The sequence below is a fragment of the Marmota monax genome, unplaced genomic scaffold (genome assembly GCF_021218885.2).
Source record: "Marmota monax isolate L192 unplaced genomic scaffold, Marmota_monax_Labrador192_F-V1.1 WCK01_AAM20220418_F8-fsc00021, whole genome shotgun sequence".
Lineage (NCBI taxonomy): Eukaryota > Metazoa > Chordata > Mammalia > Rodentia > Sciuridae > Marmota > Marmota monax.
Window position 1 is genome coordinate 697132 of NW_026695228.1, and position 23000 is coordinate 720131.

At 41.3% G+C, this 23000-nt stretch overlaps 1 protein-coding gene across 4 annotated transcripts in view; it reads left to right on the forward strand.

The window, feature by feature from the left end:
* Window positions 1-23000, forward strand: part of Rarb (retinoic acid receptor beta) — a 716777-nt gene that overhangs the window by 619025 nt on the left and 74752 nt on the right. For all 4 annotated transcript variants that reach the window (XM_058576525.1, XM_058576526.1, XM_046437693.2 and 1 more), the window contains one exon: window positions 4558-4699. In XM_058576525.1, the coding sequence (XP_058432508.1) occupies window positions 4558-4699 (142 nt within the window). The remainder of the gene's footprint in view (window positions 1-4557; window positions 4700-23000) is intronic.

A 23000-nucleotide genomic window follows, 5' to 3' on the forward strand; every position in this document is an offset into this window, starting at 1 on the left:
CTACCGCTGAGCCACAACCCCAGCCCAGTAGAATTACTATTTAATACTTTATTTTTATTTATTTTGGGGGGGATACTGGGGATTGAACTCAGGGGCACTCGACCAATGAGCCACATCCCTAGCCCTATTTTGCATTTTATGTAGGGACAGGGTCTCATTGAATTGCTTAGGCCTCACTTTTTGCTGAGACTGGCTCTGAACTCATGATCCTCCTCCCTCAGCCTCCTGAGCCGCTGGGATTACAGGTGTGCGCCACCGTTACTGGCTAATACTTAAGTATCACATTTGAATAGTGTAAAATAGAAGGAAAAGCAAAATACCAAAGATACCTGAAAGAGGGAGTATTTGGTATCTTTAAATCCACTAGGGGTGGCTTCCTTGACATGGGGGTACCTTACAGAAGGTTTCTAGGTTCAAGAAAAATTAAGGAGTAATGACATGGTGTCAGCAGCCCTAGACTAGTTTCAGAAAACAAGATCCCCAGGCTTCTCACTAGAAGCCATTGGGACATTATGGAAGTGTTCAATGTCAACCCAGTCACAGATATCTGCCTGAAGTACTTCCTGATGACTCAGCTCTAAGATAAATGCAAAGCCCTCATGTTGGGCTCCTTTCAGGTCTGGATTGGTCTTAAAATTTTTAAGTATTCTTGCCTTGCAAGTAGAAGGTCTCTTTTCCTTAGTCTTCTCCCACCAGTTCTTCCTTGGCCATTTTCTTTTCCCATAGAAGCTCCTTTGATTTCACTCCCAAGCTCACTGTTGTGGTGACACACTTGGGGTTCAGAAATTTATAGCTGGAAAGGATTTTGAAAATAAATTGCCCAGCCTATCATTTAGGAGATGAGAAACCTTCGCCCCTGGAGTTGGGACTCAGTAAAGTCCTCACAGTGGTAATGAGAAGGCTGCTGCCCAGGGGTTCAACCCCACAATTCCAGGGCTCTTTCTCTACTGAAAGGTCACATTTGAATGTAGTTTGTACTTCGGAAGCCCATTTTTACATTTGACAAATTTCGGATCACAGTTTTGTTTCCCAACCTATGACACCCCTCATTTTATTATTTTATTTCTTGAGGCTCCTAATTGTCGATTGGACAGATCCATGACTTTCAATCACAATGAATCCCACAGTGAGAAACTTTATTTATTCTCAGAATTCCTCAAAGAGAAAGTCTCATGTCAGCCTGATATGTCTCTAACACCTGCTCAGCTCCCATTTCAGCAAGGAGTGAGGAGGGCCCAGGGCTCCTGGCCCTTCAGTAGATCCAGTATCCAGTGAGAGTGAAATAACATCTGAATATTGTATTATTTGACTTTGTTTTATTTATTTTATGAGTACCTTCTCATGTGGACACTTGGTGCTGGTTTTCCAATTAAGTCAGAGATGAAAATTTTCCATTTTTAGTCATGTTAAAAGAAAAGGGAGGTATCAGCTGACATAAAAATATTAAATATTAACAGAAAATATTAAATAATGGGAATGTGCCCTATCGCCCATCATCACTAGATCCTCTAAGCAGTGTTCTCCCGGGGAGGAAAGTTTATTTTATACTTTGCAAGAGGAGAAGGCTTTGTTGGATGCAAACTTCTTTGAGACTCAGAGGACATTTCTGTTTACCCAAACTGTGTATAAAAATACCTTACCACTTACATTTTAGTCAGCAAGAATTCTACCACGGTGGAAATGATTTACTGAAACGTAGACCTTCTCCTGAAATCCTGCCAAATATCTGATTTGGAAAACCAAGAAGTCCTATTCAGTTTCTGTCGTCATTGTTACTGAGCCACACGGGCTGGCTAATTAGTGACATATAAAGTTCTTTAATTCTCTCTCCTTCTCTTCTTTTTTTCACTTGAGCATCATGACATTGTTTTTCTCTGCTCCCTGGTCACTCATGAAGAATTTGCTGAACTGAATATTAGGTTTTTAATAAACAGGGAAGGTCACCTTTGCTCTGCCACACCTTTTCCACATGTACAGAAAAAGGCCAGATCTCTCCTCCTGGCCCTGCTTCTTGGCAGAGGAGGAATGGAAGTTTCTGTAAATTGAGTTTGTGCATCTGGAAGCCAAAAGCGGTCCTGTGGGTATTTCTTGCAGGGGAAGGCAGGTTTTGAGGTGACCACTCCACAGAGATTCCATCAGGCTTGTAGAATACTTGTAACCTGGTATTTTAGATTCTGAGCCTATTTGTAGCTCCAGAGATATAAAAATAAACTGTGTTTTCTTGGAAAATGTCTGTGTAGGGGGGGAGGATAGGGGGACAATCTTAAACCAGGCTTCCAGGCAGTTGCAATTGAACCATGCCAGTAAAAATATGTGTATTTAGACACTAGAATCCGAGGGTGCCCACGGAAATATCCTACACAACGTGTGTTCCATGAGCTCTCCTTGTTAATGTGCTTAAAGGCTTACTTTCTACTCAGTACATCCACTGGTGTGTTTTTTTCCATTCAGAAGAATTATTTCTTGCATAGGTATAGTCATGTCACAACTGATAAAGTGAAATCCTGGCTTTTAATACATAGAGCAACAGAGAGGCTTCTGTTGGGTGATTAAAACAGAGAAAACAGATGGGAGGGGGCAGTGGTACACGATCGTAATCCCAATGGCTTGGGAGGCTGAGGTATAAGGATCACAAGTTTGAGGCCAGCCTCAGCAACTTAGAGAGGACCTAAGCAACTTAGTAAGACCCTGTCTCAAGATAAAAAAATAAAAAGGGCTGGAGATGTGGCTCAGTGGTAAAGTTCCCCTGGGTTTAATCCCCAGTAACAGAGAGAGAGAGAGAGAGAGAGAGAGAGAGAGAGAGAGAGAGAGAGAGAGAGAGAGAGAGAGAGAGAGAGAGAGAGAGAGAGAGAAGAGAAGAGAAGAGAAGGGGAGGGGAGGGGAGGGGAGGGGAGGAGAGGAGAGGGAGAAGATAGCAGATAGCAGATATGCCCTTCACCACTCATTATTTATTCATTGTGATTTCAATAAGCATCACTTGATTATCCATCATCTGCCAAGCAATATGCTAGAATGGGGGAGAGAAAGAGAACATTAAGAACCCTTGCTAGTAGATTCTCAAGTCTGCATTAATCCGTCAATGCTTCACAGAACTCAGGATAAATCTTTTCTTTTGTCAAAATATAATTTTCAAAAGTTAAAAAATAAAAACCAAAAGTATTCAGTAAGCACATGTCAAAAATGTATCTAACTCCTTGATGAGGGAAATAGTAGATGTGAAGGCTAGTTCATAGGATGGTAGGAGAAAAATACCTGGGTAGTCAGGTAAGTAGATAGGTGTGGTACAAACAAAGAATGCAAAGTTTGGGGGCTGGGGTTGTGGCTCAGCGGTAGAGCACTTGCCTACCACGGGCGAGGCCCTGGGTTCGATCCTCAGCATCACATAAAAATAAAATTAGTTAATTAAAGATATTGTATCTAACTACAACTGATATATATATCAGAGACAGAGAGAGAGAGAGAACGCAAAGTTAGGTGCAAATGTTATTTTTCATCTGGGCAGAAATCCTTTGTACTTACACTAGACAAAAATTTTTGTAAAATGCCAGTCCTCTGCAATTTTTATAGAGTCTAGGTCAAGGCTGGAGGTATAGTTTCATGACAGAACACTCACCTAGCATGCCCTGGGTTCAATCCCCAGTACCACCTAAATCAATAAATAATATTTTAAACAATTAGAATCTGGATTCACTCAGTAGTAAAAAGTATGTCAAACAAAGTTTTATTTCCAAAGATCATTCAGTGCTGCTGTCAGTTAGTGCTGCTGTACAGTGAGTGCTGCCCAGTAGAACTTTCTGCAGTGATGGAATTATTTTGTGTGTGGTTCAGTGCAGCAGCCGTCAGCCATGTGTGCCTGTTGAACATTTGAAATGTCGCTAGGACAACTGAGGACCTAAATTTTTTGTTTAATATTCATTTCATAATTTTGATTTAAATAGCCACATGTGGCTAATGGCTACCAAATTGGATGGCACACCTCCAATGTGCCATTAAATAGGCAGACATTCATTTTTATGCTCTGTTTTCAATTTTGGATGATTTTTTTTCTAAACACTCCCTAGATTAAATCATATTTTAAATGTTATGATAGAAGCTAAATATATGAAAGAACTTGGAGAAGACTCCTTGAAAAGATCTGATTCTTGCAAGATGCAAATAATTTCTTTTGCAGATGCAATGCCTCGTATATTGGGTGTATTGGTAGCAGGTTCACCTGAAGTTGTTCTGTTCAGCAAGGGAGCTAGTTAAGCTCAGGCAGTTTGGAGGGATCCCAACTCTGCATGATGTTTTCCAAATGAATCAGCTTGGTATTCATTTTCTTTTAGCAAGATAATAACAGTCTTGTCTAGTTTTGATTAAAAGGGGCTTTTGGGTTTACAACAAAGGGAGAGCTATTAATATTTCACAAGAGTTTTCAGGTTTTAATAAGTTAACTTTTCTGCTGCCCTCACTACATTACTCAAAGAAAAAAGCAGTGAATGCAATGGTAAGGTTGGGTCTGATTTCTCATGAAACTGAGCTGTTTCACTTAGTTTCTCATCCTCTTCTGGCTTACAGGGCTTTTTCCGCAGAAGTATTCAGAAGAACATGATTTACACTTGTCACCGAGATAAGAACTGTGTTATTAATAAAGTCACCAGGAATCGATGCCAGTACTGTCGACTCCAGAAGTGCTTTGAAGTGGGAATGTCCAAAGAATGTAAGTGGAATCTCAAAAAAAAGTTTTTTTTTTCCCCCTGTTTGCCTTATCTATAAATATATTTGCTCAGCTTCCAAAGTCAAATCATGAAGGGCGACAGTATGTAAAATTCAGACATGACACTAATGATACATGGCCAAGGGTAGATATAAACAGAGGTGGCCTGAAAGTGGAATAACTATGGAGATTTTCCGATAAAACTTGAGTGGCAGTTGGTGGAAGGCAGGAGTCAGGTGCTGTGGAAGGCAGATTTGTATTCAGAACAGTTACTGACTCTATACATTGCAGAGCTGTGAGTAACCCACACACACGACAAGCCACTTGGTGACTCCATTTCCTCATCTTGACAGTGGGAATAAGGATCTTTGTACCAGCAAGGATAAAAATGAAGCAAAAAGCATGAATATTAGCAGAAGTACTAATTTGCCCTACTTTGGGAAGGATCGTATCACTTTCATTTCACAAGAAACATTTTGAAATTTGGGGCACTGACATTTTCCCCCAACTTGATTTTAGCTTCTTTCTTCCAAGTCACCTCTTTCGAGCGATAATACATTGTATTGATGCAAGAGAACATTTTAATAAAGTAAATGTTGGTGGTGGGTCCATAATCATCTCATAATGGGGGCTTGAAATATACACGCTTTAACATGGACAAGAATATATAGGCTACACAAATTTTTCATTATTTGCATTCTCCTTTTGATGCTTTCAAATCTAGGAAATAAGAAAGGGAAAGGTGAATAACTTGACGAGGCTAAGGAAGTCATAGGGACGGGTGGCAGGGGAAGAAGCACTTTCTGATTCCTTCCATCACCTGGCAATTTGTGAAGGTCCACTGTGTGTGTGAATCTCTGGACTGGGTGCTGTGCAGGGGACTTTGGAGTTGCCTGAGGTGTGCTAGCATCCGATCAGAGTGTGGGATGAAAAGCCAGGCACCCCGAAGACTCTGATCCTACAGTGGGTTTAGAAGAACCATGTAATGAATCAAGGGTTCCTTGATTTGGAACCTGGGAAATGGGATCCTGGGGAGAAGACTGACCAAAGAGGGAAAGCAGTATTGTTCTGTACCAAGCAGTATTGTTCTGAGGGTGTTAAGCTAAGACTGGCCTTCTGCTAGGAGCTGCGACTCAGGGATTGCAATGGATGTTTTTTTTGGTAGCAGATGTTTCTTGCAGCCATCTTTCCTAACTGCACTCAGATTTATTGGGTTTCTACACTTTAGGGTTGGGTGAGATTAACTCTGTTGTCTCAAGGCAGTTCCAGCCTCTTCTCTGATCTGGCCACAATTGTCAGTGCCTTGTGTGAATGAGAAACCAAAGCCAGTCCAGGAGAAGGCAATTCCACACTCATGCTCAGAATATTGGGATGGAAGCACCCTCCTCTCCAGTTACATCAGAACAGGAACGCGCATAGGTACCAGTGCCCGTTAGCTCTGCTCCCACTCCAGGAGAAGTCCACCCAAGGACAGAGCAGCTGTGAATAGGAAAATGGAAAGAAAGATATTAAGCCCTTAATAGCATCCTCGAATGGCTCAACCATTGGGCGGGGTGAAACACTGACTCCAGGCCATTTGGTTCTATTTACCTGGAAGTACCCATTAAGGCCTTTGGAGATGGGCTCCTGGTCATTTTTAGATTCCCCAGGAGCAAGAATAGGCTAGGTCATTAGTCAAGGAAGCATGCAGCGTGGACTGTTCCCTGCAGGACAGTTTTCCTGCAAGTTTTCATCCAGTTTCCTTTGACCTCTTCAAACTTAAGAGCTATTGAATTATTTGAAATCAATGAATGGGAGATTTGAAGCTAATATTCAATTATCTCTGGGCCCACATTCTAACACGAGAGAGAAAAGCATGACCTGAAATAGCCAGATTATTTCTAGGTGTGGACCTCACAGGATGGCCACCTCATGCTCCACTTTTGGTCTGACGTTCCGTACCCGTGGATGTCGACACTGCCTTTCTGTGGGAGAATTTCAGTTCCAACTGAAATTATAAATGAGTAAGCCAGATGTGAATTCAGGGAAAATCAGTCCTTTTGCATTTATTTGGTGTGGGCCGGAGACCCATTTCCTGCTTACATTACTTAAAACCCATATCCTGCTGCTCTGTAAAAACTGGCAGCTTGGTTGGCAATTAAAAAAAAATAATGTTTACACCCACAGGAAAACTCTAGCTTCAACTCTCAAGGAACTTATCACCTTAATTAGATTTAAAAATATAGAAATGGGAAGAAAATGGGATCATTATGTCCAAGTACACAAAAATAAATATGTTTTTTTTTTTTCTTGGAAGGAAATTGAAGGGGAAATAAACACTTGGCGCATAGGAATTGAGAGTCTAATAGAATATTTTTAAAGTTGAAACAGAGGGAAGCAGGCAAATATGAGAATCGGTAACCAATTATACCACAGTATACACCACTGCAATGAACCCAAGATTAATAGATCCTTACAGAATGTGAGAAGTGAAAAGGGAGCTTGGAGATTGGTTTTCACTCTCCTCTTATCTGACATACAAGTACAGCGGGACCCAGAAAGGTGAACCTGTTTTCCCAGCAATCTCTGGCTAAAGACAGAACCAAGTCCACAATTCAAGTCTGCCCCCTCTCCTCACCCTTTTTCTGCCACAGAAGAATTAGCAAGATTCACTGTCTCTTCTTGCCCTAGGACATGCCAATACATGAGTATGTATCAGAACCCCTTGGATGAAAGTGAAAGAAAACCCAGCTTAAACTGGCTTAAACTGGAAAAAAAAATCAGCACATGTAACTGAAAAGTCCAGAGGAATGCATCTGGATACAAGGATACATGTTGGTTTCCAGGGCATTTTCTCTTTTCAACCCTCACAGATGTTTTGTGGCATGTAGGCATCCTTCTCTGGAAGATCTTCCCTGTGGCTGGCTATGGTGGATACCAGCAGTGCCCGGGTGGTCATCTATCTGGCAAAGGGAAAGGCTCTTAGGTCCTGAGCATCCCTCAAAGCCTAGAGATGCATCCTCACTGGTCTTACTTGGATCATATACCCAGCTATGGGTGCATTGCTTTGTCCATTGTCATTAGCTAGGTGTGGATCATGAGTCAGCCCCCCAAGCCTAGAGTTAAGATTGATTCCACCTAAATCATAAGGGCCAGAGTATGCAGAACTGTTCCTCATTGAGGGGTCAGAAGGACAGGAAGTGTGGCTAGATGGTACAGCACTTGCCGAGCATGCATGAGGTATGGTCATAACTAACCACAAAGAGTGTTCTCTAAGTCCCAGGTACGGCACTAAACACCTTTAATGCTGCATCCCATCCATCCTGATGGCAGTCCTAGGAGATAGTTTATTTATAATTCTTCCTCTTTCCCTTTTGGCAGTTGTAGAAGCTGAGACACAGAGAGGTTAATTACCTTATTCAAGATAACACAGTTAGTAAGGGGCAGTGCTGGGGTTTAGATCAAGGCAGTTTGATGATAAAGTCTGTATTCAAACCGAAACATATACTACAAGCCATAAAAAGCAGCTTTTAAAACTCTGAATTACTTTTTCTACTCTATTTTATTGCCAGTGGTTAATAAAACAATAACCACACTCCTTGTTTTATATTAGAGATGTATTCCCTAGAAAATCATGTGCAAATTTAATTCTTATAGATCAAATTTGATTTTAAATGTGTAAGGGGATTTACTAGTAAAAGAAATCCTTTAACATGGCCTATTAGAAAGCTAGGATTATTTCTACATTTTCCTGGTTTGTAAATGCTGGTGGATTTAACTTATATTTTCCAAGGGCTTTATAGAGCCAGGGAAGCCTTTTTTAAAAAATTTTTTTCTTGCAGAGGAATAGTTGTCTGTCAGAGTGTGGAATCAGAGAGTGGTAATGGCAAGAGGAAAAAAAAATCAATTTTTAGCAGCATTCTAAAAGTGGTGCAAAAATTTATGAAGAATTGGAGAAGGAGGCAAAGGAAGCAAAATGAGCCCATGTCTAGTGATGAGCTTCTCCTGGTGGGGCAGGAGGCTTGTAACAACGCCACAACCCTGAGTCAAAACAAGAATTAAAAAAAAAAAAAAACAGAAATGATATATGATGCTATAACATTTGGGATTGCGAAAGAGATGTCCAGGTATCCAGCTTAGGATACAGATGGACGGCTAATTGTCCATGATGTGGAAGGAGGTTTAAGATGATGCATTTGGAGACTATAGGAATAAGGCCCTAGAAAGCTCCATCCTATGCAGTTACAGAAATTCAAATGAATCCTTTGGATCCTTAAGGAAGGAGTCAGCAATTTTTTTTGGTACTGGGGATTTAACCCAGGGGCACTTTCCCACTGAGCTACCTCCGGTCCTTTTTATTTTTTTTATTTTGAGACAATTTCCCACTAAGTTGCTTAGAGCCTTGCTAAATTGCTGAGGCTAGCCTCAAACTTGCAATCCTTTTGCCTCGGACTCCTAAGCCACTGGGATTATTGACATGCACCACTGCACCTGGCTAGGAAACTTTTTTTTTTTTTTTTAAGACTAGACTTTTTAAAAATGTTTGAAATTTTAGAAAACATTTTTGGCTTTGTGGGCGATGTGATCCCTGCCATTCATAACACCAAAGCAGGCATAGAAAATATTTAAACAAACAAACAGTCATAGAAAATATTTAAACAAACAACCAACAGTATTTAAACAAATATTTGAACAAAACATTTGTTTAACTTTATTTGACTTTAAATAAAACTGCATAAATAAAACTTTATAAAAACAGGACAAGGGGGTGGGGTTTGGCTGATTGGCTATAGATAGTATAGTGATGTCTCTTTTAAGAGGTGGATCTAGTGCCCGTGTATTCCACTTATGGCTGCTGGTCATCTCAATCTGTGCTCTCTAGTGGACACTATGCTTCTAGCCACACTGGATGGCAAATCTTATATATTATTTAGTACCCAACTCCTCCTCCTCCTCCTCCTCCAGGGGAACTCCAAGTGTCTGTAAAATGTCATTTCCTCCATGAAGCCTCCCCTCCACCCCACCCAACTCACGGAGGCACTGTTCTCCCCAGGTGCTTCCCAGAATCCCCATGGACCACAAACTCATTATATCACAGTGTCATTTTTCCCACTTCAGGTAGCTTTCCTGGCTTGTTTATAAACTCCCAAAGTATCCCTCTCTGCCTTTTGGCTAAAATCAATGTAGTGTTAAACTCCTGAAAAGTAAGCCTTATGCCATCTTTTCCTTTTAACCTCAAAACTTAGCACCATGCTTTGCTCAATAAACTTAGATTGGTCAGGAAAGTTAAATGTGGCCTTTTTTTTCCCAAAGGACCAGCTTCTTTCTGGTTTCATTTTCTGAAAAGTCATCAGACACACAATTCTGGGTGTGTATCTATTCAAATAGTCGTCACTCACTTATCTGTTGAATAACCGAACAAGTTATTCCACTTCTCTAGGCTGGTGTTTTCTACCTGGAACATGAGTATTGACCAAGAGCCCAGGCGTGGCCTGAGAATTGATGCTTTTAATCCTGTTTGGACAACAGCGTCTCCACAAACTGCTTCCCCTTTCCAGTTGCCTCCCTGGAAGTCATTAGATCCTCTGGCCTGTTTGCCAGAGAGCAGGCGTCTTGTTTAACTGTGTAAGGCGAAAGCCCAGCTGAGCAGAGCAGCGGAGAGGGGCAAACGGAGGGGCTTGGGGCTCACCTTTGCCACAGCTTGGCTACCAAGTTGCTCAAGGGGACAAGAAGCAAGGCCCTGGGACAGGCTGCACATGGGGATCCAGAGGTCCAGAGGAAGATGGAAGACAGGGACTAGGGCAGAATCATGCTTTGTGAGCTGTGAGGAAGGGTCAGTAGTGGATCCTGAGGGCCTCTAACCTTTGAGCAGGTTCCTATGGCCACTGTCCTCTCAGGTTAGAGGACACACCTTGCACTTATAACAAACTTGCTATGGGAGGTACCACCCAGGATCTATTTCTACTTTTCTTTCTGAAAACCGCAGATTCGCCAAGGGAACCTCTTTCTATTGCTTTTTGTGATTATATGTATGTGGCTTATGTCCTTGAGTGGTGGACAAAACGTATCTTTGGTTTTGTTTGAGGATGCTATGTAGTATTTATTTCACAGCATATTATTATTGTTGTTCTCTGACAGTCTCATAAATGTATTTGTAGAATAGAGCAATTGAATTATCTCTGAATTTAAGAGTCCCCAAGCGCTCATTGACACCCTCTCATTTGGGGCACATTGAGCTTAAAGACACTTTTTTTTTTTTACAAAGTCTATGAATGTCCCCTTGGGTCGACAGGATGGAATGAATGTGCTGCGTGCAGACGCTTAGAAACTTCTGCCAGAGAATTTTGTTGTTCTGGGCTTCTCTCTCATTTCCCGCTTAGTGTTAAACTTACATTAAAACAAACCTTTTGGAGCAAAGGCACTTAACCTCAGTTAAAATCACCTTTGCTGGTGTACAAATTATATTGATGTGCTCGTTGGTTCTACTGCTGGATTTTACTGGCTTAATAACAAGGAAATTCATATTGCAAGTTGCCCTGTGTACTTGGGAAATTACATAAAAATCATCATCAGGACACTTAATGTCTTTCTAATTTTAGTTTATTTCTTCATTTGTTCCCATGTTACATCCCAGCTTGTTACTGCATTTCCAAGGTTCATTGTGATCATTTTGTTCTGCCCCACAGAGATGTACCATTAACCCCCACCCTCTCCTTTTGCTCCAAGACGCACAAATCCCTAAAGAGCACCCCCCACAAAAAAATGTGTAAGTGAAGGCTGGAAACTTTGTATTTTTATATCTAAAAATGTTATAGAAATTGGAAAATAAAAATCTGCTGTCCTTTTCTACTTGCCAAATGTCAATGTTTTCCTGCATCCGTCTAGGAGATTAAAAAAAAAAAGTGGATCCCATTTGGGCATCAGCTGACTAATGATGTCAGTGCCACTGTGGGACTTCAGGCCCATTAACACGCAGACTGGAGAGGAAGTATTAAAATTCCTTCAGCTTTACTAACACATTTCTCCCTACTGCCTGTCTCCTAGAGAGGGGACACTCAATATATTCTCACCTTAGAAAAATGAGAGATTTCTATTACAGAACAGAGCAAGAGAAAGAATAAGGGGCCCTGAAGTTTAGCCTGAGCCGGGTTTAGATCTAGCCCTGACCACGAGCTATCTCCACTTGAGCCAATTGCATAATTTTGTTTCAACTGCAAAGAGCAAACTCACACGTGGATATTGTGCCAGCAACCGTGCAGGGTGGTTTTGTGGATCCAACTTCATGAGGGTAATGCCTTTAACACCACGCTTGGCACACAGTCGGTGCTAAAAAGTGGCAGCCATTCTCTCAGATTCTTTGGTGGTGACACAGTTTTATGCAGCCATTGTTGCTGGCAGAGCTTTTTGTTGTTATAACTACAGCCTTGATTTTACTTTTGGAGAAAAGGGAAGAGAGGAACCTCATTTGGTTTTGAATTTTTTTTAATACCACAATATAGATGGACAGACCCAAATATTATGTCAAAGCATTAAACGTGAAGTTGTCCAGCATGCTTCCTAAAAATAAATAACCACCTTCCTCAGCTACTGTAAACCAGGAGACAGATGGCTTATTTGCTGGGAGAGTCCGAGACATGTGTAATCAGAGAATGGGAAAGTATCCTGGTATCATGGAACCCAACTCCAGGGAGAAAACCGAACTAGGGTGTTAGAAAGGATGCTGCCCCCTTCCTGCATGAGTCATCTCAAGGTGAGGCCATCAGGGTCTCCCAGGCAGTGCTGAGTCACCATGGAGGCAAAGCCTTCCCTCCCTCCTAGCACCTTCCTTTCTTATCTGATTTGGCACCTTCCATGTCTCCTTGTGCTTTATTTGGGACTTTTGTGACCTTTGGATCTGTCATCTCCCCTCTCCAACCAAATCTTACTCACCCTTTGGCCTCTTCAGCAGGACTGTTTTTGCCACCAGCCATTATGAGAAGAAAGCCAAGAAGGACATCATTGGTACCATGACAGTTGATGGTCACAAAGTACTTTACCAGAGGCACAGTGTCTATGACAGCTTTCTGTTGCTGTGACAAAGACTTGAGATAATCAACAGGAGGGAGAGGTTTATTTTGGCTCATGGTTTTAGAAGTTTCATTTCATGGTTGGCTGGTTCCATTGGTTTGGGGCATGTGGTGAGACAGAACTACATGGGAGGAAGTATGTGGTAGAGCAAAGTTACTTACCGCAGGGCCACTAGGAAGCAAAGTGAGAGAGAGAGAGAGAGAGAGGGAGGGGAGGGGTCTGGGTTCCCCATATCCCCTTCAAGGGCACACCTAATGACCTAACTTCCTTCCACTAAGCCCCACCTCCTGAAGGCTCCACTGGCTACCATTAGTGTCCCTGTGTAGACCACAACATCAACATTTGAGTCTTTGGAGGATATTTTATTTTATTTGTGATTTTGGTACTGGGAATTGAACCAAGGAGTGCTTTACTACTGAGCTACAACCCTGCTCTTTTTATTTTTTATTTTGAGACAGGGTCTCACCAAGTGCATGAGGCTCTGGCCTTGAACTTGTGATCCTCCTGCCTCAACCTTCAGTTCTACAAATAGCAAATATTACTGGCCTGAACCACCATGCTTAGCTGGAGGACATTTTAGATCCAAAGTATAGCAGGAGCCCAAGACTTCACATGATTCTGTCCGGTGGCTAGGACAGCTATGCTATCCATCCTCCATTTCTGAGATTCAGAGAGATAAGGAAACCTGCCTAAAGTCATACTGCTATATAACACCACTGCATCTTAATTTCAATCCCAGAATTCTTTGATCTACACTTTGCTTCTCTAACAATGACGTTCTTGCATATGGTCAAGGCTACCTACAAGTTTTTGGTTTCTTCACCCATATTTGCTCCTAAATCGAGTATTCTATCTTGTAAATGTGATTTGATACATACACTAGTCTAATGCAGTACTTTTCTATAAACTACACACAGTAATATGAAATATAATTTTAGAGCATGTTGAAGTTGGCATGGAATAGTATCAAGTTGTATGAAGTTATTCCCTATTCAATATTCATTTCATCTTTTATTACCAGTGAGAAAATCTCAGATTGATGCCAGTGTATCCTTAATTAATACTTTTCAAACTTTTCTTAATCTCTCTTTTTAACAGAAAAAAGATAGGCAAAAATATGTAGGTAGGATTGAATTGTAATTATTTCAGAGATCTGCAAATGTTTTTTTGAAATGGTTATACATAGTTAATATTTTCAACCTTTTAGGGCTACGTGGAAATAGTTTTAACTATTCTGCTCTTTCAGCATGAGAACTTCAAAATTGAGCATGATTTTATTCCAAGGAAACTTTATTTGCAACAACAGACCATTGACATGAAAACCCTTTTTATTTTTAACCTTTGCATTTATGAGAAATGATACTAATTTTCCCTTTATGGTTGTAGTACCAAAATCTTAATTTTACTTGAGCAAAAAGAAAATCAATTGAAAATGAAATCATAAGAGAATAGGAGTATGGGAATAAGTGAAAAATTGTGAAGGAATGGGGTGAAGTTTAGGAAACCCTGCTTTTATCATTAGCTGGTCAAATGTTCTTGAGTCTTATCAAGGATGGAAACAGCCCAGAGCTGCAGTCTGGGCCCCCTCCAGAGTTCCTGTGGTACCTTGATTGCTGGTCATTTCCCCCCAGGGCTGTCTCTGTCCTGCTGCATTTCTCCCTACCCTTCCTCACCTCCCAAGCTGTGCACAATTTTTTGGACAATTGGGTCTTGCTTTTCTTGGATCCTTGGAGTTTAGTCTTATCCCTATAAAACAAAGGATCTCTGAATGGGTCGGTCTTCACAGTGGGATTTAAAGCACCCTGGTGAACTGATAGAGGGCATATGAGAAGCAGGGAGCCCCCACATTGCTCTGTTTACTCATGGTAGCCTTGCAGCTTAAAGCATAGGCTCAAGGGGCAGCCTGGGTTCAGATCCCAGCCTGCCCTTGGCTCTGTGTGTTCTTGCGCAGGTTTTGATGATCTGTGTGCTTCATCGTCTTTGTCTGTGACATGAAGATAATAATAGTACCTACTTCATGTGGCTATTGTAAGGAGCAGATGAGTGAATATGTGGCAGGGACTAAAAACAGTGCTTAGCTAAGTGTTAGCTCCTGTTACTATTCCTCCTACCATGCCACTGAGCCATCCTGGCCTCCAAAAAAAATAGCTTATTTGATCATCACTGGTTCTTAGTAACTGCAGAGTACAGCTAATGCTCCTTCTGGCCCAGTGGTCCATTTACTCAAAATAAGAAGTATTCTTGAACTCGAAATTAGCCATTGGGGGCTCAGATCTACACCCACAAAGCAAAGTGATAGGTAGATGGGACCAGGGGCAAAGCTGCAGTTCTGAGCCAGATGATCCCATGCTGGGACTCATGGCCCTTTCTTGCTGACAGAATTGGCTCCAATGTCTCAGCGTGGGCACAACCCAGCACAGTTGTCTCAGTCTGCCCGGATGCTGCTCTCTTGTCACACTCCCCCAGAGTGCTGTGCACCAGCCCCGAGGAGCTACTCGGTGTCAGGTGTTGCAGCCTCAGGGTGTGTGTGTTGCTCTCTCTGCCTGAGCTGCTCTTCCCCTGCTCTCCTTCAAGCACCGTCGTCCTAAATAAGCACGCATACACACCTGCACTCAGATGCAAGCACACACACAAAACACACTTTGCTAACAGCAAAGACTGTGTGTGGGCCACTCGCCAAGGTCCAGTGTGACGGCACCTCTGTTGAGATGACTTTCAGAGTCTCACTGTTCTAAAACCTAGGAGGTCGTGTGTGTGTGTGTGTGTGTGTGTGTGTGTGTGTGTGTGTATGCATGCAGGCACATGTTAGAAAGAGAACGTACCTCACGAGGAGCTCTCTGCTACTGGCTCTAAGTACCTTGAGGGCAGGAATAGAGTCTGATTCTCGCTTGGTTCCTCAATGCTTCGTACTAGAAAGATATTTCTGGAATGCGTCGGAAGAGGTACTTAAGGACTGGAGATTCTGAGTCGGTAGCTTTTGGCTGATTTTTCCAAGAGTTAGAGATTTGAATCACATGAACTTAAATATAAGTTCAAGAAAACTTTAGGTCCCATTGATTTAATGAACCCATTTCCATTTTCTCTCTTTTCCTACTTTGCATCTCATGAATAATAATAGCATGTTACCCTCTCACGACATGACAACCCAGTGTTTGTTCCATGGTGGATATGACCAGATAAAGCTTAGAAATATGTTGTCTTAGGGATTTGTTTTCTCTTAAAACTGTACACGTGCACACACACATGCACAAATATTTCATCGAATCTATAATATGTTAAGATGCACTATTATTTTATGTACCCCTAAAACAGAAACAACACCAATGAAGCTTAGATACATCAAAGATGGCAAGACACGTGGTGATTTCGGAGAGGGAGATACCAGATACGAACCCTAGAAGAAAAAGGAAGCATCTCACGTTCTAGGCTGGAAATATTCTGTTTTCATCTTGAGCTATTTTTCAATCTGCTTTAAATAGACATTGATAAAACCTTGGTGCCCAAAGACAATCCCCAGCACAGAGAGTTGGCTGAATAAATATGCAAGTGCTTCTAAAATAGCTGGCAGAAAGCCCTTTGTTTGGAAACAAATGTCTCTGTGAAAATAGCAACCCCAAAATTCTCCCGCAGTCCCTATGTTCTGGGGTGATGAACATGGCCCTTTAAGTACTTTCTCCTGGTGACAGCAATTCTCTGGAGGGTGGCTACCTAAATTGCTCAATAAATCCATGCATAGAGTACAGTCTGGAATTTGCTCTTCCTGGAGTGGCATCGAGCTCTTAACCCCTGTCCCTTCTCCCTCTGCCATTGCAAAATATTAACTATCTCAGTTCAGTTCCTTCTTGTATCCTTCTCCCTTTACAGCTAGAAGACAGAGTTGAGCAATTATCTGATGAAGTAGATTAATGGAGACAGGCATCTCTTAATGCTGGGGCTCAGCAAAGAGCCTCTTTCCTCAAGAGAAGGACTGTTGTTGTCTCAGATGCACACTCGGTTGCACCAACACTTGATTTGACCATTATTCACTAGCTCCACGATTAAAAAAAAAATCCTGTTGTTTTATTTTCAGAATGATCTTAGAACAGAAATGTTGTATTGATGTAGAAAATGCAATTCCCCCTTTTGCTCTTTTGGAGGAAGAACTTACACCATCACTTGGTCTGACTTGTCAATGCATATTTGGATTCAGCCACGTTGTGTAAATCTTTAAATAGAACTAAGGAATGTCACTGCCATTTCCAAATGGATCGTTCAGGAGCCAGTCATGATATGGCCCTTCCAGAGGGAAAGATTCAAGTTGCTTCTAGTAAACTCTGTCGACTGGGGAGATTAAATGAAGGCAGGAGACAATTGAGTACAAAATGGAATGAGTGAAGGATTCCCACTTTGTCTCCTGGAAGTGTCGGACAAAGCCCTTGAGCAATTTTAAACGGAATGGAAACTTGGCTATGGTGCCCTTGGACTTTGAGCTCTCAGAAATCTGAAAATACGCAGGCTCCAGTGTCCTCTAAGGCACAGCTGAGTGAGTTGTTTCAGAAAGGGGCCCATCAGGGCTTCATCCTGGTGTGGAGATGGCCTTCCCCACATTCCCCCGGATGATCATTCTTCCAGGTGTACAGAATGCAGAGGCCCATTTTGGTTTTACACAGAGTGTCTTCTGTGTAGCTCTGTGCTCCCTAATAACACAACTATGTCCATCACATTGAAATGTGGTTCTTCCCTCCACCCAAATAACTAACTTTAAAAGGTCTGACGATGGCAGATGTTGGGGAAATGGAAAGCAACTAGAATTCTCCTATGTGGCTGGTAGAAGTGTAAATCAAACCAAAATTTGGAAAACGATTTTGGCAGAAGAATTGCAGATGTTTCGGATACTGAGATTGGAGAAGAAATGTCTCCTGTGGGTTCTTATAAAAAGAATATGGAAGGCATCATTTAGGATGTCCTTGACATTTTTTTTTTCATTGCTCTTTTTTGATGACATCTTTCCATGTAGTTAAATCTCATCTGTTTTCCAAGCTGGAATAAAAATGACATAGAAAAACAAGATGATCTTTATGGCCTTAGGTCCCAAAAGAAGTAATGATGGGCATGAAATTGAAGAGAGTACAATAAATGATGTCCTCTTCAAAACAAGAGATGACTCTTCTGTTCATTCCATTTCAAATTTTTTTCACTTAAAAGTTCTCTCCTTCAAATATTGTCTTTCTAGATATCATCTTGGTTTCTATTTGATTTTTGTTTTTAAGGTTAAAAAATCAACCATGTATTTTAGAACCTTCTTCTCCCTCATGAACATTTTTTTCTCTTTATGAACTTATATATCTTAATGGCACAGACCTTAAGTGCACTGTTTGATTAGTTTTGATAAATACTTTCATCCTTTGAACCCCTCCAAAGTCAAAATATTAGAAAGAGGTCCGTGGGAGCTTCTGAGGTTGGGCATTCCATATCTGAGTCTGGGTGGTAGTTTTACTTAAAGTCAAGTGATCCGTTACAGTGTATAAGAATTCTACTTGCTCCATATTCTTGCCAAATCTTGATATTTCAGCTTTTTTTTTTTTTTTTGGTGGGGTAGTAGTGGGAATTGAATTCGACCACTGAGTCACATCCCCAGATCTATTTTGTATTTTATTTAGCGACAGGGTCTCCCTGAGTTGCTTAGCACCTCGCTTTTGCTGAGGCTGACTTTGAACTTACAATCCTCCTGCTTCAGCCTCCCGAGCCTCTGGGATTACAGGCATGTGCCACTGCATGCAGCAATATTTCAGCTTTTAAATTTTAGACATTTCACTGGGTATGAAGTGGCATCTTATTGTGGTTTTAGTTTGCATTTTCCTAATGACTAAAGATATTAGATTTCTTTTTAATTTATCAAAAACTCACTTTATTGTCAAGTTAGAAAATATAAAACAAAATTATGCGAAATTTGATCTTGTATTTATAAAGATATGAAGTTTGAAAGATAGAGCTCAAAATGGTAAAAGCTATTGTTCTTTTTCTGAGCTTATCTAAATTTTTATTTTATTACTTAATTGTATTGCATATTAGTTTTAACATAAATAGCAAAGCTGTCTTCAAAGGGGGGGTTAACTCAGACTAAAATGAGGTAGAACTTTGATTTTACTAAGCTTCCATCACTTGTAGTAACATTGATCATTGACAGTGCTTTAAATGGATATGGTTGAGAAAATTGATCACAATACTGCTATTGCCTTTACTTCTCATTTGTTTTATCAGAGAGGATCAAATCCATTCTTATGTACTTAGACATCTTGGTTCCTGCAGATAGCATCTATATTATTTGTTTCCATTACTATAATAAAATACCTAAGGCTGGGTGATTTATAAAGAAAAGAGATTTATTTAGCTCACAGTTCAGGAAGTTTAAGAATGCAGGCTTTTTTTTTTTTTTTCCTTCTCCCAGTACTGGGGAGTGAACTCAGGGCCTTGAGCATGTTAGGCAAGCACTGTACCATTAACTCACATTTCCAACCCCAGGCTTGCTTTTTTATGATAACGTTACCATGAGAATCACCTCGGATCCCAGAAGAACTACAACAGTTCCTTCTGAGGGCAGCACTTCCAGTGACCTGGCCACCTCCCACTAAGTCCACCACCTCTCACATTATTACACTGAGAATCAAGCTGCTGCCTTGGGGACACATCCAAACTACATCCAAACTCCAGAAATACCTTCATTGACTTCAACATGAAAGACTTTCACCAGGGGCATCAAACTTCAGCCTGCAGGCCAAATCTGGCCTGCTGCCTGTTTTTAGCAATAGCAATAAAACTTTATTGGAATACAGCCACATATGTTCATTTATGTGTTGTCTGCTGGTGCCTCTTTGCCATAGCAACACAAATCGAGTCATGATAGAACTACATAGCCTGCACAGCCTAAAATATTTACAGTCTGGCTCTTCACAGAAAAACTTCGCCAACCACTGCCACAATCTATTGACTCTCTTTAAATTTTCTATTTTAATTCAGACTCTGATTATGAGAGTTCAGTTCCGTGCCAAACATATGCACAATTCAGAGCTGCAGCCTTCTTTTCTATCCAACTTGTAAAATCTACTAGTGGTAACATGCCTTACGATTATATATTATTATCTTGATCACTCATTGGGGACCTTCTGATTTTACTGTCGGACTGAACGTTGATAAATGAATCCTCTCCCAGTTTCACTGCACAATCTAGTCACTTTAGGTGCAAGAAAAACCCAAGGAGTCCGTCCTGCATAGAATGCAGCTAACTGTAATGTCATGTCGTTCTTAAAACACAGAGGAGAACTTAGACATCTGAGATGCATAACTCCTTTTTTGAAAAAGATAAAATGACTAGGGACTGTGAACAGATGAGCCTGATCTTTCTAGAAACTGGCTCTGAAGGCAGTTCTAGAATAGGAAAGAGAAAAATACTGTGCACAGTGGCACTAGAGTTGGAAAGGATAAATAATTGCCAGATGACTTTTGTTTTTCTTTTTAGTCAAAATGGCTATATGCTATATAAAACCTCACCCATTTAGAGCCATACGTTATATGTAATGAAATGCTTTTAAGAGTTACATCCAGCTCATGACAAACTTATTACCCTTCACTGATGCCTTTCACAAACAAAAGACATGTAGAACAAATCCACTTAAGCCAACTAGCATGGCACACTGGGCCATTCTAAATGCGGACTCCAAGATAGAGTGGCTGGTCCCTGCCTACGTTTTGTCACCTGTAACATGGAGATACATACCCTTCTTGGCTTTAAGGGAAGTTGTAAGAACAAAATTCAGGAGTATCAAAAAAATGTAAAAGCACTTTGAAAAACCAAATTGCTTTAGAAACAGAAACAGTTGTGAGCATTATTGGTTCAGAGACTGCAAGCATGTTCCCCCAGCAGCCCATCAGGACAGGGCCTTGCTGTCATCCCAAGGCCCACGGCACCAGGACTTCCTCTCTGGGCCATGCAGATCCTGTCTGCAGTGAGAAACACATGCTGTGCTATTCTTGTCTCAGTAGAATTTCCCGGCCTACTTAGCTTTCCAACTTTGCCCAACTAAAAGATAGAGCCTTTTTTTTTTTAAGAGTTATCTCCAGGATCTAACTCTATGCAAACATCCAGACTCTTCACCCAGGTTTCTGTTCTAAGGGTGACTCAACATGTGAACTTCGCTGCTGCTTTGAGCTATTCCTGGTTTCTCTTACAGTTTCTAGGATGTACGGGGGGAAAAATGAGAAATGAGAATCCACTGGGGCTTTGGTTCCATTAGTATACAGGAGAAGCGATCCATGCACTAGGCATGAGCATATTCCCTTGGTCTAAATATAATGGCAGTCTGTTAGAAAAGCACTACACTGTGAATCCAAAATGTGAGACCCAGGAGCTAGCCATACCCTGAGCTGGGTGACCATAAGACAGGTCACTTAACCTCTCTGGGTGCTATCCATCTGTTAAACAAGGGCATCGAGGCAATGACTGGTAAGAACCCTTCCAGACCTCGCACCATCTGAGACAATAGACTCATAACATCCTTTAATTAGAGTCAGTAAAATCTCTTCATTGAAAATCATATTTGCTTCCAGGACATAATTACAGTGAAACCTAATTCATACTGTGCTCTGCTCCTAATAAAGTAGACAGAGAGTTGCTAAGTGGTTTTCGAACATAATGATGTGCCAAGATTGACTTTTCTCGCTGCTTTTGTCTCACATGTCACCTTTTTTAATGTGGGGATCTGTGCACATTTCTGGCATGGCGTGCTCTAAAGGAGTGTCACTGTTCTAAAGATGAAATACCTGAGGCACGAAGGAACTAATGATCTTAACCAAGAAAATATGAAAACAAAACAAAAACTTGAAACGAAAGTGGTTGAGAGGAAGACCTCTGTGCTTGGTGTGGAGATTAATTATATTACGCACTTCTTATTTTCTAGGGTTCTTGCATGAATATGTAGGGTTTTTTTGTTTTTTGTTTTTTTTTTTTTGCAATGCTGGGGACTGAACCCAGGGCTTGTGCATAGGAGGCAAGCACTCTACTAACTGAGCTGTATCCCCAGCCCGAATATGTAGATTGTTAAGACCATTGGAGGACTTATCTCTGCTCTGTCACTCTGGTTGGAAGGGAGAAGCTAAGAGGATGGGCCTTAGGCTAAAAGGCAGAGAGAGCAGGGCACAGATTGAGTCTGTGATGCTATATATCCATCACCACTCCCCAAGTCCCAAGTACTGGCTTCCCATCCTCAACATTACAGGCTTTAACACTTCAGAGGAAATAAGTTTGGCTTCTTTTGGAGACCGCATTTGGAGGAGGGAGCAAAGGAGAAAGGGGAGGGGCAAAGAAAGAGAACACGGGGAAGGTCAGGCTGGGAATCAGCCGCAGTACAGAAGTCACGTCTGGAAGCCAGCACTGGACAATGAGAGGTCCTGGGCATCTTTATTCCCAAGAGGCCCCTGTCCTGCCCTCCTGACTGCACCTCTACCACACCTGGGGCTGTTGGTCTTACAGGTTATGGGATTCTTGGCTCAAGGCTCTGTCCACAGAGCAGGAGATCCAGGATGGCCAGTCCCCAGGTGTGACTTCCAGCAGGCACAGGATAAGGAACAGAGTCACACAGGATCAGAATCCTGTTTAAGTGTTCTGTTTTATGGGGCTGTCCAGAAAGTCCTGTAAGTCACCAGGGCTCATATTTTACACATGGAAATGTTTGGCTTGGTCACAACTTTTCTCAAACGCCCAGTGTTCAACACACAGTGGGAACAGAATAGACATGAGCCTGAAGGTATTGATAATATTGCTGATTACCAATAAGTTTTGCAGATGGGATCAGAAGCATGGCCTCTTTATATAAGAGAGAAGGCAGATGTCTGCCTACAGGAGTGGTTCTTTGTCTTTGTTTGTATTTGATTTCTGGTCTATGGTACAAGTCAAATCTTTATAAATAGGGAGGTTTTGTTTTGTTCAGGTGCAGATGTTATTGGTGCTTCAAGAAGTAAAGTGAATTTTTTGTTTCTTTTTTGCAAACTGAGAGATCCTTTCATGATCTGGGTAACCACATCCTGGTAGTTTGGTCTCAGCAGATATCATTAAAGGCAAAGAAGATCCTATTTAATGACTCAGGAATACAAGATTTATGGAAATATAATGACTTGGCCATTGATGGCCGATAAGCACTTGTGCAATGAATGCAACCTGGCTAGTCCGACCCTGAGGGAAGTTCCTTTATTGCTACAGCATCTTACTTTCTAGGGAGCATTTTCA